This window comes from Podarcis filfolensis (assembly GCF_964270895.1).
Source record: "Podarcis filfolensis genome assembly, chromosome: 4".
NCBI lineage: Eukaryota > Metazoa > Chordata > Lepidosauria > Squamata > Lacertidae > Podarcis > Podarcis filfolensis.
Window position 1 is genome coordinate 8,240,953 of NC_139607.1, and position 19,709 is coordinate 8,260,661.

The following is a 19,709-nucleotide window of genomic DNA, read 5'->3' on the forward strand; positions in this document are numbered from 1 at the left end:
AGTATTCTCTGTGGGCACACTTACACTGTGAAACCTGAGCTAATCTTATATCCTTGGCTACCCCCTGGCAATGATGGCTAGTACATTCATGAGTTCAAATTCCCCAGTTCTACACATCCCACACAGACTGCTATATATTTCATACTGAAACCCAACTGCATAAGTGGATTTCTATTGCACAAGTGGCTACATATCAAGGATTATTGTCCTATAACTTTTTAGGTTCAGAGTTAACTAATGAGTTACACTACTGCAAGCCAGAGAAAGGTCTTTTGCTGGTGAAATGGGGCTTTTCTTCCCCTCTCCTCCCCTTCATGCCCCCATACGCCCCTCAAATTGGGTCCGGGAACCCCCAGTACAGCACATGGGGGAGGAGGAGGGGTGAGATCTTCCCATCTGGCAAGCTGAAAGGCTTGCGCCAATGGAACAATCTCCTTAGTTGAATTCCTCCCTCAGAGTTTAAATTCCTTACACATCTGCTAAATAAGCAGGAGCAAAAGCAGTTTCCCACTAGAAAGGGCTTGCAATAAGTGCAAATCCCAAAGCAGCAAGTACAAAGCAAGTCTTGCTATTCAATGGGGAACCTTTTGGACTCTAGCATTGGGGCTTTCTTTACTGCATGAAATATTCTAATAGTGCTTATGCACAACACAGTGCTAATGCATTTGACTTGGGATTCGTTGCATCCAACCCAATATTTTGACAAATTTGTACCACACAATAAACACCTTTGTAAACACATGAGAAAAAATGAAACCCAGGTCTACTCAACACCAAATTTATAATTACTGGTAAGGAAAATACGTATATGGAGAAAGCAAGTTTTGGAGCATCTTCTTATTGGTTCATTGCAACTTGTGCGTGTTACAACCTGAAAATTGTCAAAGCCGACTGCAAAAATTTTAGTAGACTTGTAGATAATAACATAATAAAATCAGTAAGATGTGTACATACATCATTGGCCACAGAGCTGCAGGGCAAGGATGGATTTGCACATGTCTGAACTGTGGTTCAAGCCCAGGGAAGCTCTGAACCCAGGAAAATTTGTTGGAATGATAATACTTTACGTATAAAGGAAGGTTTATAATCATTTGGTTTAGACTGTAACCCGAAGAGTTCTACTTCCAATTAAAAGCAATAAACTTACTATTTAAGGATAGGGTGGCAAATCTCTTGGAAGACTAATAAAATTTACATTAGCTTCTAATAAAGTATCATTTGAGTGAAACTTTGTCCTGAAACATTGGACTGAAACATTGGACTGTGTATTTTGCCTTTTCGCCTCCCTTTAAGCTATGGAAGAATTGCACACTTTAATGGTTGTTGTGTTAGTCGGTTACATGTTTTTTTTAAAAAAAAAGGAGTTCTGTGACATCTTAAATACTATGTTTTATGGCAGTGCAAGCTTTCATAGGCCAGAGCCCACTTTGTCAGATGATAGTTAGATTTATATGGCCTGCCTATGGAGAATTTCATCTGTCATTTGCAGTGAAACTGAAGCTTACAGCGTTTAAATATTTAGCTATTTCAGGGCACTTCCTTCCTTATATTTGCGGAGAAGAATCACACAGACTCTAATAGGATTTATCAAAGTAATACAATTAGTTAAGTCACATTTCTTATTATGGCATGCTTAAAATATCATGTTGCTATAATTGTCAGGACATCAGTGGATATAACAACAACAATGAAAGAAAGCAGATAGACCAAAAATTCTGAAACTATGGTTCAAATTTCTTGCTGAAGAAGCAAATTATGAAAAAATAGAAAGTAGCACAGTGTTTGGGTCTAACATAAAGAGAGTATTTTATAAATAAAATGGTAAAACATTCCTGTTACATTTCTTTGCTCCATTATGTCTGGAGTTACAAATATATGTTTGGGCCAGAAATAAAATAAAGCTTTATTTTTGTACTGATCTTAAATGATACAAGGATTTACGGTAAGTAAGCCTAAATTCCACCACCCCAATCACACACACATCTCTAGATTATAACCCTTAGGAAGCAGCCTTAGCCAATTCCAATTTTTAACATGTCATTAATTCATTGTTTCTGGAGCTTCAATCTGCTGACACTACAAGCTCAATTTAGAACTGGGGAGGCGTCTCACTTTTCTTTTAAATGCTATTGACTATCTAACACAAAAAACACCACTGTTTCGCCAATCCTTTTATAAATTTGCTAATCCCTGTTCAAATTATTACATCAGAGTAGCTGCCTCACACTTTCCAGCAGCAAAATGCAAGGGAACAAATCCCAGAAATGTAAACAGTATTGGCATCCGAAATATTCTTTACGTCAAATTCATTGCGCCAAATTCCTTTTCTGTCCCTTAAGTGCGCCTTTCATACTAAAAAGTCTAAGAACCTATTATCTGATGCACTATCCCGGGAATGTGGCATTTCCACAGAATAAATACAAAAATGCATTTTCAACAGGAAAGTGAAACACTTAACATATAATGTACTGCTCTAGGGTGTTTTGACTACTGCTTTGCAGAGACTTGTGATAGCAGGTTTACCCATTTATCCTAAAACAGTGATAAAGAGTGTCTGAATGATTGCCAAATGCATGTCATATGTCGAAAGCAACTTGTGGGTAATGTCTTATTCTTCAGGTTAAATTTTTATTATCACAAGGAGAAAGCACTTGTATATCATGTCTAACTACTATGGCTGACATTTGTCTTGAGACACCTATTTTTTCTGCACAACGCAACTTTTCAGAAATGCAACTGAGCTGTGCATAACCAGTGTGTTTGTCCCTTTGCGAAATACCTGCAAAACCAGAAATGTAAAAGCAGTATACGTGTATGTGTACATACTCAAAACAACGGGAGGAAAAAGACGTTAAAGTATGTTAAGCAACGGCAGAAAAAATCTTACAAAGTAACAATACTGCCATTGAATAGAGACTTTAGAAAGAGCACGCTCTGGCTTTTTCACCCTCCGATTTGGAATCTGCTCACAGTACTGCCAGCTTAACCAAAAAGGATTAACTCTCATATCCAACTGAGAACACAGATAATTCTCAGTAATTGGTAAAAAATGAAGATGAATGGGTCTGAGAGATAAGGAGCAATTAGCTCATCAGCAGTTACAGCTGTGCACTCAATCCGGATCCATCTCCTGAGTCTCGGCCCCTTTTAAAGAATCCAGGCAGGAGAAGCACACAGGACACCTCCTCCTTCCCAAAATCAGTGGTGTACCTGCCCATCATTCTTCCTCTTCCTTTTTATTTCCTCACTGTACACGACACCTGTCATAGCATTCTATGTAAATTACTACCTCCCCTAGGACCTAAGTCTACAGCCAATCTTCCTTTTCAACTTAAGGAAGGGGGGGCGCAGAAACCAAATGACTACTGTAGACAGTCTTAAATTCCCTGTCAATCGTTTCATTATAGCAGCATCATCTGTTTGAAAATATAAGCAATTCCCTCATCTAATTATAGGGAGGATTTGAGGTTCATTAACATTGCCAAGGAAGAGATTCAGATGTGCAACCGCAGAGCTGTGCTCAGTGGCCTGCATGTGTTCTCTGTTTCCTTGTATTTGCTTTCTCAAGGACTCGAAGACTTTCTTTCCCCCCCGAAGCCATAAAATTAATTCTTCCTTCTAAAATAAGACACATGAATTGAGAGAAAGGAAATGACTACATTTTAAACTGTTCTGTTCTTAGAGGCAGCCACTGGAGGCAAATATTTTCTAATCAATTGCTGTGATACTCTTGCGCTGTCGTTTTGTAGAGCAAAGAATGTAATAAGTTTAAGGAAGGCAAAAAAAATTCCCGGGCAACAGATCTTGACTTATCGTAAACATGCCTCTTACTGTTTTGAACGTTGTAAATTTGTGCAGATAAAAAAGGAAGTCTGGTGTGTCAAGAACACCAGTCCATTTTCAACACATCTTGTGGTTGCCTCGTGGATCATTCTATCCAAGTCACTTACATTTCCTAACTAATGTGTTTAGAAACAGAGAACACTAAAGTCATTTCGATTGCTTCATTTCCTTAAAGAAATAATAGCAGGAGTTTTTAAAAAGTATAATTGCAGCTTAAACAATGAGATTTGTTTTTGCAACATCTGTTTTGAGATCATATTGTAAATGAACTCATTTCCTACTTTGCAAGTAATTTACTATTGTTGATCACTGTTTACAAGATATGTGGCTCAGTCATTAGGTAATGGCAAAGGTTCTTCACAGATCCTTGGAGAATGCTTTAGAATGTTTGCTCAGTATTATTCTGACATTAATGCTTAAAGCAGGGGGGAAATGGGTGATTTCCCCTTCCATCTTGATAAGCCACTGTCCACAAAAATAGGTCATACCTGTATAGCATGCTTTCTTAAAACGTTCTTATAACTTTTTGGTCTCCATTTCTATCTGTTTCCCAATGAACATAGTCTGATATTATACAGTGGTACCTCTGGTTACGAACTTAATTCGTTCCGGAGGTCCGTTCTTAACCAGAAACCGTTCTTAACCTGAGGTACCACTTTAGCTAATGGGGCCTCCCGCTGCCACCGCGCTACCAACGTGTGATTTCTGTTCTCATCCTGGGGCAACTTCCAGGTTAGCGGAGTTTGTAGCCCGAAGTGTTTGTAGCCCAAGGTGCCACTGTAGTATCTACACACACAAACACACAACTTCTACAGCTTTAAGAAAAAGCTTCAATTTTAAAACGCATGTTTTGTGTCATAAGAAGCTCTTTGTGAAGGAGAAAATGATGTGTTCCGGTACTTAGAATCCCGTAAGTTCAAGGCTACCCCCATTCTCTTTAAAAGCCAGAGACAGTGCTGGACATGTGGCATCTATTGTATGTAAACATGGAGCTGTCTCCAGAGCCGAAGTGAATGGGAAATCCCCACCCAGGAGCTACATGCAAACACCATAGCACTCAACATTTATATAGCACTTCAGATGGTTCAAAGCACTTCAGATCCATTATCTCAGCAATCCTTACAATGATGCCAGGAGAGGTGTCAATTTTATTATTCCATATTTTAGATTTGGGGAAGCGGGGTGGGGAGGAGACTGAGACTGAGAAAGTGTGGCTTCTCTAAAGCTAACCAGGGACTCGTAGTTCACAGCTAAGAGTCCTGGCTCTCAAAGTGAAGGCCCTCTATAGCAAGCCCAGGAAGCAGCCTTCTACTGAGTCAGACCACTGCTCTATCTTACGCCATACCGCCAACACTAACTGGCTGCCTGGCTTTGAGGAATCACAAGATTGGAAGGGATCTTAAGGGTCATCTTGTCCAACTCCCTGCAATGGGGAGGTTGGCACCATGGCCAGAGCCAAAATAAGCCTTTACTGTAACAACTTCATGGCGAGTCCTGGCACCTTTTTTCTTCTAGAAAAAGGACACAGGATATATGAGGGGAGGGATTCAGTGCCCCCATCATCCAAACTGATGATTTGCATTGTTAGGGATACAGCACTGATCACCTATTAGAGAATGGAAACAGAGACCTGATCCATGAAGGAAAACACAATGCTGCTTGATGAATACGAGTTTTATGAAGCACATTACACCTTTTGTACATGTGCTTAGCATTCATAAAGGTGATCTGCAGGTGGAATCTTGCTTCTGCACACAGATTTGTGCGCGCGCACACACATATATATATGGATGAGTATCTATATTTATTTCTTTAATAAAGAAAAAAAATGAACATCTATATAACTAGTGGCTAGAATCCACATCATCAGATTTTGTTCTTGGGCTGACCTTTCAGATAGCATTCCCCCCAAAACCTGAACAGCTCCAGCATGTTCATGCTATTTTATCCCTATTTTTTGGGGGGGGGGGTGTTATTCTGAGACAACCTTCTGTAAGGCCAGTTAAGGAAAAACATTAGTTGCACCTCTTTGGATCCCAGCCAGCTTATTTTAAACTCATTTTTGCATTTGCATTAGAGAAATAATTACAGAAATAAAAAGCTTTCTACTAAATATGAATGTGACCTTGCTCTTAAAGGGGGGCGGATCACTTTATAAGATCATACTCTTAAGAATAGTACGGCTTTGATGTCTGGCTTATGTAGCTGTTACTTTAAACAACCAGGCTAAAATAATTTATCTCTGCTGCATGCTCTGTGAGAAGTTGCCACTAAAAAGAATCCAGGACATTTTTCCTTCTTATCTGCAGTGTAGCTGGTATCAGCCAAGCTGTCACAAGACAGTGCTTGATATAAACAAGAGATTGCAAAGACATCTCAGTAATCAATATTAGGATGGCTACAGTATGGAAGCCCCAACCACTGCATATCATTTGTCTCAAGCATCTATTTCTATGACCAAATGAAGCATTAATTCAAATCATAAATCTATGGTGATTTAAAACTGGGAATGAGCACCTGCCTGCTTTAATGATTTATTTTGTACATTTCAGTAAGCAGGAGATTTGTCCATATGAACTGACAGGTCACCTTCAGATGCCAGTACTAGACTGTTTATCACCATGCAGACTAGCATCTCATCTTAGCAAGTAAATATTAAACTAAAAGAATGCTAGCTGATTGTGGAAAGGAGAGAACAGGTATTGCGGCTATATATTTTATTTAAGCCACACTTGGAGCCCTCCATGTGGATTTCCTGTTTCCCAAAGCTTAAAAGGCAGCAACAAAAAATGGGGAGGTAAGAGAAGTAATAAATGATTAGTTTTTATTGTAGTTTACCTCCTTCAGATCATTTTATTTCGTGACTTTTCCCCTGTCGCTGCTATGATCATAATGATTATGGTTATTTTAGAGTACCTACAGTAAGGGCTGTACCTAAAATAAAATACTAAAATACTCCAACTTCAGGTTTACTGTCTGAGAAAAGCACCCAAGATTAAAGTGGAGAAGGCAGTGCAATTTTAGAATGCCATGGGTACCCGAGGACAGAGAAATGGCTTCCTGTTTGTGGAATTCTCTCCCCAGGAAGGCTCACCTAGCACCTTCACTATACATGTTTAGGTGCCAGGAAAAAATGCTCCTCTTCAACCAGGCCTTCTATCCCACAATGTGTTTGGTGGGGGGGGGGTTGCTCTTATTGTGTATTTTGTGTTTTTATTTTGTGTTTTTATGCTGCAAATTTCCCTGAGATCTTCAGATGAAGGGCAGTATATAAATTTAAATAAACAAACAGATCTCCCACCAGACTTTGCTCCTCCTTATCTGTTTTTCTTTGTTTTGCTGATGTCTAGAGGAACTGCAACGTGCTCTTCCTCGTTTGCTAAAGAAGTAACATGCTAAACATGTGAATTTGTATGTATGGATAGACTTGAAGCTGTTATGGATGGTTACTGAACTAAGCCACTGTTTCAAAGCATTTTATGTTCAGGGAACACTTTTCACACTCATTTGTCTGCTGTGAAACCCCTGAATGTTTTGAAGGATGCTTGGGAATGTTTGCAGGGGTATGCTCAGACAATGTGGGGTCTCTGGCCAGGCACAGGGAATATTATGTGCCCTACAATATACCAGGAGCACCATCTTGCCCTCAGGATTATGAAGGCTCACCACTGTGACGCGGATGTGCAACATCACATGCACACACCTGCACGTTGAGGCGAGATTTGGAGGCGGGCTCCTCTTCCTCCTCCTCTCCACAGCCAGCAAGGCACCCTTTTCCATGGGGAGGGGCTTGGACTTGGAGGCAGAGACATGCTGCTTCTGCATCCGCCCCCTCCCAAAGGGTGACGGTGGAGGGTGGAGCTGAACTGCTTCTCTCTTGGAGGCAGCGCCACAAAGACTGGCTGGCTGCCTCTCTCTGGCTTTGCTCATTGACTTCGACCCCCACCACCTCCTGGAGTTGGCTCTTATGCAACTAACCCATCATTCCTGTGTTTGCACAACTACTAATCTCTCTACAAGACCATATCCAAATACTGCCATGTGAATACTATGCTCAATGGTTCTAATATAGAGATTCAAGGGTAAAAAAACCCACATTGATATGAACATCAAAATCTAACTGTACTGTAAACACGGCTTCCAAATAAGCTAGCAATGACATTTGTACAGCTTATTTTAAACTCTGTCCTGTTTTTTTTGGGGGGGGTGTTCAATGCAGGTGCCATTGACACTGTGCAGAATAATGGTTCCTCTAGATCTCTCATTGTTTACTGTGACAATGGGTCATTAAAAGAGTCTCATTGTTAAGCACTGATTGATCTGGTTCTATTATTAGTTTGTATTCTTAGGGCTGCAAGGGGGGTGGGGAAAGCTGTATCATGGTGACAGAAACATCCTCATCCCAGAAGTTCCAAGCAGAAGCAAAAAGAAAAAAGTGCAAGCCGATCCGAGAAGAGTGATGGATGTGGATTAAGCATGCAGTGCGTTTGGGTTTAGATACGTTTGATGCATGAGAAGGTGGACTGGGCAGGCTCCAAATCACTTGCACAGTTGACAAAAGGAAGTGCAGTGCAGAGGCAAAGGCCAGGTACTATCAAAAACACTGTTCTGTTCTACATTACAAATGGAAAAATATGTGGAGGCAGAGATGTATAGGAACATGCTTACAGACTATCGGGTTCTTCCATATGCTGCATTCGTTTTCGACCTGGATTCACGATGCAACACAGAGGCTGACAATTTTTTGGCTGGAAACATTTGTTGTCACCAGGACCCACACACCCTTCTCCTCCGGGCGGCAAGGTATTCTGATGTTCAGAAAGGCAGCACCATCTCAGGGTGGAAATCCCTGGCTGCTCTTTCGAGCTCTAAGCTTGGAGCTGGGGGAATAGGAGAAATCAACCGCCTCCCCAACACAGCTCAGAGCCAGGGGGGCAGAGGCTTGATGTGCAACTTTGTCGCACAGACCAGGAGGTGTTCTGGGTTCACAACGCCCCTTGAGTGCGGAGGGCACCCCACACATTTCTAAACATTCATCTCCAGCTTCATGCTGAAGGGACAACGTGGAATCACATCCGATTGTCCCAGCTTGTAGTTCCAGGTTCAGGATCATTTAGCTAACCAGAACCCAGAACCAAAGTGAGGATAAGTGAGATTATGGATCCCTAATCCAATATCATCATTCTTCTCACCTCATCCTGGGGCTATTTAGACCAAGGTTATTAACAAAACTCTGTTCATTGTGCCTCAGACCCAGATTTATAGGGACAAAAATGCATGGCACTTTAAACACCAGTACCAAAATATCAGCCACACTTACACATGTATATGTGTGTCTGTGTGATAACTAATTCAGAAAAATAAAGGCAAGTCCAGAGAAAACGAAGGAAATTGAGACTTGCAGAAAGGATGCTGGAGTTTTAGTCCCATTCTTAAAATCTCTAAATATTAGAATCGTCAACCAATTCTTTTTGAACAATTGCCTGCCTTTTAAATGAATTATCACTTAATTAAATGGCCATATTTATGTATTACAAAACCCTCAACATGGATGTCTTTTTGAGATATGAAAGAAAGTATAAGAGAGCTTAACATTTAATCAAAATACTATGCACTGCTGGCAAGAAATGGCACCCTCAATAATGCCTTTTATATTTCCTACTAGAATCTAAATAGCCTCAAAAAGTAAGCAAGCCCTACTAAACCTGTCATTTTGAACAAGTCATTTTACTTTTGTCAAGCTACATAAAAAACAGAAGACGTTCTTCATACCTCTCCTTTTCCCAATTGCTTAAAGGCAGCATCTACCCGTTCTCCCCCTTTAAAAAATATATGGCGTGTACTGTGCTTCTTGCCACCAATCCCTGCTCATTTCATTCAGCCAAGAATACTATTCTTGTTTCTTTGCCGTCTGCTTCCCCTGCCCCAGCCACCAGCACATACCCTCCTTTGAGACCACTTTTAGTGGTGACCATTAAACTTCTGTGTTCATATCTATCTTCCCCATTCCCGAAACAGTTTTCCTAAGTGTACCTGTAGCTCCTCAACCCCCCGCCCCACCCCACCCCCGGTTGCTGAGACATTAACAGAAAAAGGAAGGGAAAACTGGCCTCAGAATCTGCTGACATGTGCACATTTGTTCCTTTTGTTCTTGGGCATGGGTTAAATAATAAATATGTACAGGAAGATTCAGAACAAAAAAGTTGTCAAGTTGTCATCCTTAAGAATAACCTCAAAAATTTGCAGAATACAAAAAGAGGAATATATTAGATTGTCATGTCTGCTTTATGTCTACGCGACCTCTGCCATGTACAATGGTTAACAGCACTAAAACTCCGCTTTCAGTTCACTTACTTACATTTATCTCAGAGAGCAGAAGGGAGCCATTACAATGGAATGACCTTAAAAGCTACCATAATTTTAAGTATATTTTAGCAAAGGAAATTTACGACATGTGTAAACACATCATGTTAACCCTGCATCTTATTAGACAGGGAGTCGTGCTAATGGTTCCAAATATTTAACATATGGTGGGGGCAGAAGAAGTTATCATTTAGGAATTTACCCATGAAAATTCAATACACAGTGGGCTGGATCCATACTTAGTCAATCGTAGGTCCACTCTGGGGGTGCCTACATCTGGATCCAACCCGGTATTTCCAAACTTTGTTTAATGTGTTCGTTATATCTCTTTCAGCACTTGTAATGGAAGACTGAAATGCCCACTAGCCTGTGCAGCCTAATGCCTGCATTTCATTGGTCCAGTTGAATTCATCAAGACCAAAACAACCTTGCACCAAATATTTCTCAACTTGGCTGGGATTGGGCTGTTGAGTGTTTACTTCCGGTAGGACAGTGGGATACTGTGATATTTTTTTCTGTTTCATATAACCCTACCTAGATTTTAACAATGAAAAGTCACCATCCAAATGTTTTTCTTTTAAATAATATAATAACGGGTCAGCAAAGAACCACATGCAAAAGTAATATTCTTACAATAGTAGCAAAAACAAATAATGCAAGAATCAGTCTTGTTATCTATTATGGCATTACTTATATAAGAATTCTATTTTAGATCGGAAACTTACCCACACTAGAATTCAGATCCCCATTCTCAGACTCTGCTCCATGCTGATTATTACTGGCATGATAGTTCGACATAGCTTCTAATTTAATTTTTTTCACCTTCATTGCTTCTGCAATGGCTGCATTGGTGGCAGCTGCTGCAGCAGCAGCTGCAGCTGTCAGACCTAAAAAGAGACAGGAATGGAACTAAATTAACTTCTACCAACTTTCCATTGAAATTGATACTCTTCTCGCATCATCTGCCACCAAAAGGAATTGACTAAGTTACTAAGAAGAAAATTCAGCAATACACAATTTGGTGTGCTACATTTTCTTCCAAATTTGTTTACAATACCAAATTCTCAACGAAGGCATGAGTTTTAAAAATAAGAAGTCAGCTGTCCAAAATGTAACCAAATAAACTTAAAAGTCCAGAAGACTGCAAGCTGGGAATGGTTTTTCTGTCAAGTCCTGTTAGTAAAGCTGTCAAACTTGTGTTTTTATCCACTCAGTGGTGGATGTAAGCTTTGGCTCATTACCTTAAGAGAGAGCATGCTAGTTCTAAACCAAGAAATACAGTAAGAATTCTGATTTTGTTCTCAGGCACGAGACACGTTACGAAAATAAATTTGATTCTGTAACTTGTGCACAAACCAAGTTATTTGCTTGGGCTATACCTGTCTCCAATACCTCTTTCTTATTTATGCATCATTGCAACCTTTAAGTGCACCTTTTTCAATGCTGCCATCCGTTCACTAACAGCAGGGTCCCCAAAGGAGGTGTTTTTGGTGGTTTTTCCTCATTTGTATCATACTCTTCCTCTAAATCTCTGCCAATAACAAAAACTAAATTACCACTGTAAGACAGTCTTGTTTTGGCCATCTCTTAATGGCTATAGTAAAACAAGTGTGAAGAAATGTCTATGTTGTGCCTAGGATCCAAAGTGTCTTCTACTCTTTGAGTGGAAAGTTCTTCTGCTACTAACTAATAAGATTGCCATTTTCTCTTTCCAAATGTAGCCCTTCAGATCACACTGAAGCCCACTCTGGAGGCCCCCAACTATTAAGAGCTGATTTTCAGGCACTGCGTGCTGTACGGTGAGGAAGAATTAGAAAGGAAGGCCCTGCACAAACATGTCCTGGAGCCCAAGAACTCCTGCTCTGAGTTAGAGGTTAATGGAAAAGGTGCTTCTGTTTGTCACTAAGACTCAAAGATACAGCATGATGCCAGGGGTATGTCCCGGAAAGGGCAACATTTTGGTTGGCCACCAATGCCACTCATAATGTGTTGAACCCTGTACGTAACATATAGTCAGAGCAGTCTGTAACACAGCCCAAGCTGTGTTGCACTACAAAGCTAGAGGAGGATGTACTGCTATCCTATACATCTGGCAAATCTGAGCCAATCCTGAGATCCATAAACCATATGGCCCACTAATCATTTGCCATCCTGTGACACTAATGCGGCTGGCAGGTGTGGCTTCGACAGTCAGAAGATACAGGACTGCAGCACTTGTAGTGTGGAACTAAAGCGAAGGAACTGTAACTAGCCCAACCAGGTGCAAAGCTTCTGAATTTGGAATAGAGGAGTTCTATAAAAGCACATTAGCATGGAACAAAAGGAAAGTTGTGGATTGTGCGCTAGGTAATCATTACCCCCATTTTTATTCAAACTCATATTGTGTTGTTTCATGTTCTCTAGGTCATTTGGATAAGTGCTGCTTGCCATTAATTAAATTAGATGGAAAAATCAATATATGAGAGCAATTTTAAGATAAGCCCAGTAACTACTCTGAATTTTTAAAAAAGTATTTCTTGTTTTCTCCTAGCATTTGTTCCAAAGAATTGTAAACAAGTGTGTAAAAAAGAGAGAGAGAAGTCAGCCTATTACAGTTGCAGGCAGCAGTTATCATTAATATTCCGAAATTGATAAGCTGTTTATGTCTGGCATTCTTCCTGCTGATTATTCAGTGAGACAGGCCACTTTATAAATATCTCATCACTCCAGCGTCACACAAATTTCATCGACAGTGCTCCTGCACAGCTATTAGCAATATGAATCTAACCATTACAAGAGGGAGGAAAAATCGAACATGTGGCATTAATACGCAGTCCTGGTTCCTAACCATCTGATAGGCAGATGGCGTAAAGTGGATTCTCCAGCTGAAATGAAGGGGCACATCATTTAAAACCTTGTTTGCATTCTAACTGATATCAGTGCCATATTGATATACATGATACATCATGGCAGTATTTGAACAATCTAGTTTGTTTCAGTCATAAATGTTTACAGCCTTGTTTTTTATCTTTAGAAGCATGTTCTGAAGCGCGTATTTTTAATTTATGAAATCTATTGTTTACTTCTGTGGAACCAGGAGATTAGCAAGACGCAGGAATATGAAATTTCCGCAACCACCACAGAAGGATGAATAAAGTACAGGGCGGTGTGCTTTTTTTTTTCTTTAATAAAGACCGTTAGTAGAGGAATTAAAAAATTAGCTGAGGCATTTTATGCATTAAATGCATTTATTCATTAAACCTCCCAGCTTTTCCCCCCATGTGACATACTTAGAAGTTTAATGCTTTAACACAGCTATTCATTTAAAGCTCTCACTGTGTACAATTAATCTTGTCCAACAATTTAATTCAAAAAGCAAAACATCAAAAAGTAAAGTTCAATTCAACAATCGTGGTTCTGAAGTAATCTTCCCTACTGCTGACAGTTCCTATAGACTCGTCGGGAAAAGTCTGTTCAAGGTGTCTTGTAAGAGCAGGGTGAGCCTGAATTATAACTCAATTCAAAGCTCTTCCAAGTCTTAGCAGAAACTGAGCTCTTAACCTCAGCCAGACACTGAAAACCTAAAGAAACACACACTGAATGAGCTCTTCTAACAAATCCCCTTCTTCACCACAGTGCTATCCAGCAGAACAATTTTCTCTTCCCTCACACATCTAGGAAGGCTCAGTGCTGAGATTCTAATTTATCAAGTTTGAATAGGGATCATGTTCGGTTTTCTTTAATATTTTGTTTTGGCGACTAAAGTTCACTTCCAACAAAAATCTCCAGAAACAAAGATAATGCCTTTCTGAAGAATGCTTCTGTGGGAATGTCTCCTCCCCAATGAATCTCTTTGAAGTATGTATGTACTTACTTTGAAGTAAGTATGTATTCTATGATTCTATGTATAGGGCTCAGGGAAAGCCATTCTCAGTGATGATACTGCAGTCAGCCACCTAGGGAGCCCTATCAAGAACATCATTAATGACGTTGAAGGTGCAGGGTGAAAATCGTGGTGGTGGTAGTGGTTAAATTCCACTGCTACTTTTTGAACTATTTCTGTTGCTTTCACTGTTATAGTCCAACCCATCTGCTTAAACTGTTCTGATTTACTAGGAACAGGCTGTTTTCTAATAGCTGTCACTAATCTTTAGGATACAGGTGCTTCACTAACATTTCTAAAGTGAGTGTAACATGTAGTTAGGACAAGTAGACTAACTAAAGAGTACTTAAAACCGCCTGTGATATAGCTGGTCACAGAACTAGCGAATATAACATAGCATATTGGAAGTGGAGTAAAGATGATACCGATTAGTAATAGTGGAAGGGGTGGGTGGGGTGTTTCCTTTAAAATGAAAATGCAAATCATAAGAACACCCCTACTTTGGGTGGAGGGGTGAACTGTTGGAAAGTGTAGTTTGCTGGTTTCATCTCTTCCGATTATTGTAATTTGTGCAAGGTTGAAGCAAAATCGAAAACTTTTCGTCTGGATGCTATGGACTCCCCTGTGCAAAGAAATGACTTTTTCCTGGGGATACCCAGCCAGATGGGCAGGGTTTAAATAATAATAAGTAGTAGTAGTAGTAGTAGTAGTAGTAGTAGTAGTAGTTAACTAAATGTATGGAACTGCTCAATGATTGCCAGATATTCATTGAGGAAATCCAGCCTCTTTAAAAGCCCCGAAGCAGCTAAAGAATATCTAGTATTTTTCAACCCTGTTCCTTCGTCAGATGCTTTACCTAATTTTCTGCCCCACCTGCTGCAGCAAGTAGTTTTAATTTTGTCTCACAGCAGGCAGGGCAGAAGAACGGGCACAGGGTCTAAGGGATGGCTAGGCATGAGAATGCCAATTTGGGGGTAGGAGGTGGGATAAAAGCCAATATAACTCACCAAACAATTACTGCAGCAATTGCATCCACTATAACCAGAGTTTTTAAAGGACAGAGTCAGCTCGTCAGGTTGCTACTTGGTAATTTAGTCATGCTGCATAGCAACAAGTCCAATTGATTTTGATGTCACTTTCTTCGAAATAACAGTATTATTTCGCAATTCAAATGGAACTAATTCTTTTTTTTTCCTTTGAAAAACCCTTCTAGAGACCTCATATTCAACTCGGGTACCATGTAGTCCCTGTGTAATGACGATCTAAATAGGCCATAGAAGACAAAATAATTTTGCTTTTGAAAGCAGATGATGACACATACGTATCTATGTGTGTTTCAGCAGCAAGTTGTATGCAATACAGAAAAAATAAAAAACCCATGCAATTTCAACATGACTAACTTTCTTTGGATCGAAGTCGATAAGTTTAAAATATTTTTAAAACAATTTGCTTTGCTTTCAAATCAATATTAAGATAAATTCACTTTCATGGAAATTAATAACTTACTTCCATATTTAGAAGTATGGACGCGGGTGGCGCTGTGGGTAAAACCTCAGCGCCTAGGACTTGCCGATCGCATGGTCGGCGGTTCGAATCCCCGTGGTGGGGTGCGCTCCCGTCGTTCGGTCCCAGCGCCTGCCAACCTAGCAGTTCGAAAGCACCTCCGGGTGCAAGTAGATAAATAGGGACCGCTTACCAGCGGGAAGGTAAACGGCGTTCCGTGTGCTGCGCTGGCTCGCCAGATGCAGCTTGTCACGCTGGCCACGTGACCCGGAAGTGTCTGCGGACAGCGCTGGCTCCCAGCCTATAGAGTGAGATGAGCGCACAACCCTAGAGTCTGGCAAGACTGGCCCGTACGGGCAGGGGTACCTTTACCTTTAAACCTCTTAAAGATTATGAACATTTTTCTTCCCATAGTCAAATTTGCTTAGGCTGAAATCTTACTCATGTTTCCATAGCCCCAAGGAATTCAGTATAAGTAACTTCTGAGTACACCTACATAGGGTTGCATAGTAAAATTCACGACATTCGCAAAGTTGTTGAGCTTCTCGTAGGAAGTCCTCAAAATTGTTGAGCTTCTTTGAGCTGTTTCCACTGCTTTTTCCATCGCACTGCCATACATCCCATTTCCCCAGCACCATTTTTACACCCGAGAACCAGGACATGTCAGGAATTTTCATGACATATGGCAAGCCTAGGATTGCACTGTCGGTATATTTATCCATTTGCGTGATTTACTTGACTGCTCTTCATCAAAACAACCTACGGCTGTTTACAGTACACCATGAAACAATAAAATACAACCATACCATTATAATAATGGATCTCAAACTTTTTTCCCATTGACCACTTTAAAATTGCTTATGGTCATGGTGAACCACTTAAGTGTTACTTTTACCTGTTGTAATGTGGTGTGCTAGATGCTGTATGATTTTTTATTGCATCTTTATTGCTTCTTTTATTTCTTAGATTGTATATTATTGTTACAATTTGCATTCTCAAGGAAAGCAAATCGTCATACAATAAAATACAATATAAGAAATAAAAGAAGCGATAAAAGTGCAATTAGTGTGGACATACCCGACCATGTGAATGAAGCTCATGGAACACAATTTAGGAAGCCCTGCATTACAATCAATAAAACATTAAAATCAAAATTTACATACCATACTAACAGTCCAGCAGCAAGTAAATTAATATAAATAGCCTAGCACAAGCATCAAGCTGTCCCAAAGGCCTGAGTAAATAGATTACTCTTTAGCAAATGATGGCAACTCAGCATCAATGATGTTCAACTCACTTCCAAGGGCAGAGGGTTCCACAAGCAAAGCACCACCACAAAGAAGGCCCTACCCCATCAATTACATGAGTTAATCCATTCAATATATACTTTGCAAATCCCATATTTCTCTCTATCCAATATGCTACCCTTAAGGCCTTTCTATTAATTACATCCTATTGATTGTCACAGTGGTTCATGATGAGGTGTTCTTACACTGATCTTCTGTTGTAGGGATGCTTATTTGCTGCTCCTGGGTTTCTTTTGTAGCATCCCTGCTTTTTTAAAATCTCATGCTGTAATCTTATGTACACTTTCTTGGTACTAAGGACTATTGGACTCGGTGGGCTTGCTTCTGAATAAAAGCACAGAATTACGGTGCTAGGCTGCAATCCTAAAGGTAATTATGAAGTAAGAAAACAGCACTGAAAATCAATGGCACTCATTTTCACTTTTTTATTTAAAAAAGTCTAAAGGAACATATCCAATTGCTTAAAATAACAAAACACCTACTACATATTTTCAGCAGTATCTTGTTTTCTGATTAGATTCAATGGAGTTTACTAAGTTTACTCAGATTTTAACTACATATAATATACAGAAACCACCAAATAAAAGACTACATTTTCTATGAAGAGTCTGAAATATTGCAGATGTGCGTACAGAATCAAAACAATTCAATTAAGAGTGTAGATTTCTTTTTAACAGTCATCTCTTCAAAAGCAATAGATTTTCAGTCCTCATTCAGTCTGTTGCATTATTCATTTCATGTGCAACCTCAAGCTGGACCATAAATTGTTACTTTATCTAATCAAAGGCGACTTAACTCTACAGAAGGTCAAAGGTTTAATTTTGTGAAGTATTATCTTACGCTATGAGTTTAACCGAAAAATAGAAGAAGAAAAACAGCCAAGAAACTGGTAATAAATGAACCTTTATAGCCTCAGGCTATGGTCTAGTTAATAAAGTTTCATTGAAGGTTTCTTTCAACTGTTACGGACAAGAAGGTTAAAAAAAAAACTTAAATTACAGCCATGTGTGACTTTTAAGACAGGAATTCTTTTTTATCTGAACCTCCCCAGCCTAGAAGTAGGACAAAGAAATTATCTTCAATTTCTTAACCAAAAATGCATGCTTTTAAAAAGATAAAAAAGCACAGATATATCTTTAAAATAAAATAAAAAACCCCAGCAAAGGTCAACTTTTGAAAGCGAGAAATGCTGCTTGCTGACAATGAATCTTGTGTACTGATCTTTTCAAGCCACGTTTCCTTAAAATGTGTAGGGATGCATTTACCAATCTGTATGGAGACAAAGAACTGGATCACTTCCAAAAGGGAAGGCTTACGATGATTCTGTCCATGTTTCCTTAAATTCATTGGGACTTAATTCCAAATAAGTTTGCACAGGGTATCAGGGGAAATGCCATTTTGCCTTCATCAAGTCTTCTTCTGAATAAGCATTTATTTCTGGGATTTGTATGTCACACTGTAATATAAAAGTTCTCTGGCGGCTTACATCCCAGAATAGCATGCAAACCTCGTCCATGTGCATCAAAACATATTAGCACCTTGGATTAAAGCTTTCAATACGAGGCCTTGCTCAAGGTATAGTACAAATAATTTAGTCATAAATGTGGATAGTTCCTTGGGGATTATATAACACCTACCAGTAGCAGAGCAGCTGTACATATGTGCGAGTCCATAAGCATCTAAAAGACAAACTCCAAAGAATGGTGAACATCATCATGACCCGCTCACTACTGCAGGCACAGGAACATATTCTCTATCTGGTGCTACAGTTTGTTTGTTAATGTTGATGTCAAGCCTTAATGGACTTTCCTTTTTTTGGCACACTTTCCAGTGTTTCAACTTTTCTTTCTAATGCATGGACAGGCTATTATTATTATTATTATTATTATTATTATTATTATTATTATCTGACAAAACTTAAGGCATCATACATATAAAAATAAAAACTGCTAAAAACATGGAAAAAATTAAAGACCAATTAAACATTGACAGAATTAAAGCTATGTAAAACTATGCACAGTTTTAAAAGAGCTTTGGACAAAGGTGGGAGATCTCCTTCCTTGGAGATTTTTAAACAGGGATTGGGTGGCCATCTGCCAGAGACGCCTTAGCCGTGATTGTTGTATTGCACTATGTTGGACTACAAGACCCTTGGGGTCCCTTCCAACTCTACAATTCTATATAAAAATGTATAAAAACCACACCAATAATTACAATAAAAAGAGAACGGCATTCGCCCTTCGTTAAAAGCAGTCAGTTCCCCAAATCCTGTTGGAACAAGGAAGTTTTCAATTTCAACAAAGAGGGAGCCAGGCGAGTTTTCTGGTGAGGGAACTGCACAGGCCACACCGTTCGTCACTCTTGTATACCTGCTCTGAATACCCAACATCCTGTGCCTATTTTGCTGCAGGCTGAGGGTTTCACCTCTCTGCAGCGTCACCCTCATATTCTTTCTGGGTCAGGATGTACCGTATTTTTCGCTCTATAAAATGCACCAGACCACAAGACTTTTTGGAGGAGGAAAACAAGAAAAAATATATTCTGAATCTCAGAAGCCAGAACAGCAAGAGGGATCGCTGTGCAGTGAAAGCAGCAATCCCTCTTGCTGTTCTGGGTTCTGGGATAGCCGCACAGCCTGCATTCGCTCCATAAGACGCACACACATTTCCCCTTACTTTTCAGGAGTGAAAAAGTGAGTCTTATAGAGCAAAAAATACGGTACCTTCCTCCTTGTAGGTCTGTGACAAGGTTACACAGGCAATGTACTCATGTGCAGCTGCCCAGGCAATGAAGTGGGTGTTTGGGGCTGGATCAGTCTTCCTGATATTGTG

General features: G+C 39.8%; 1 protein-coding gene across 11 annotated transcripts in view; it reads right to left on the reverse strand.

Moving 5' to 3' along the window:
- DACH1 (dachshund family transcription factor 1) overlaps window positions 1-19,709 on the reverse strand; it is a 354,384-nt gene that overhangs the window by 166,058 nt on the left and 168,617 nt on the right. For 9 of the 11 annotated variants that reach the window (XM_083610659.1, XM_083610658.1, XM_083610656.1 and 6 more), the window contains exon 3: window positions 10,932-11,093. The exons of the other annotated variants lie outside the window; for them this stretch is intronic. In XM_083610659.1, coding sequence (XP_083466785.1) covers window positions 10,932-11,093 — 162 coding nt within the window. The remainder of the gene's footprint in view (window positions 1-10,931; window positions 11,094-19,709) is intronic. 11 annotated transcript variants of the gene reach the window in all.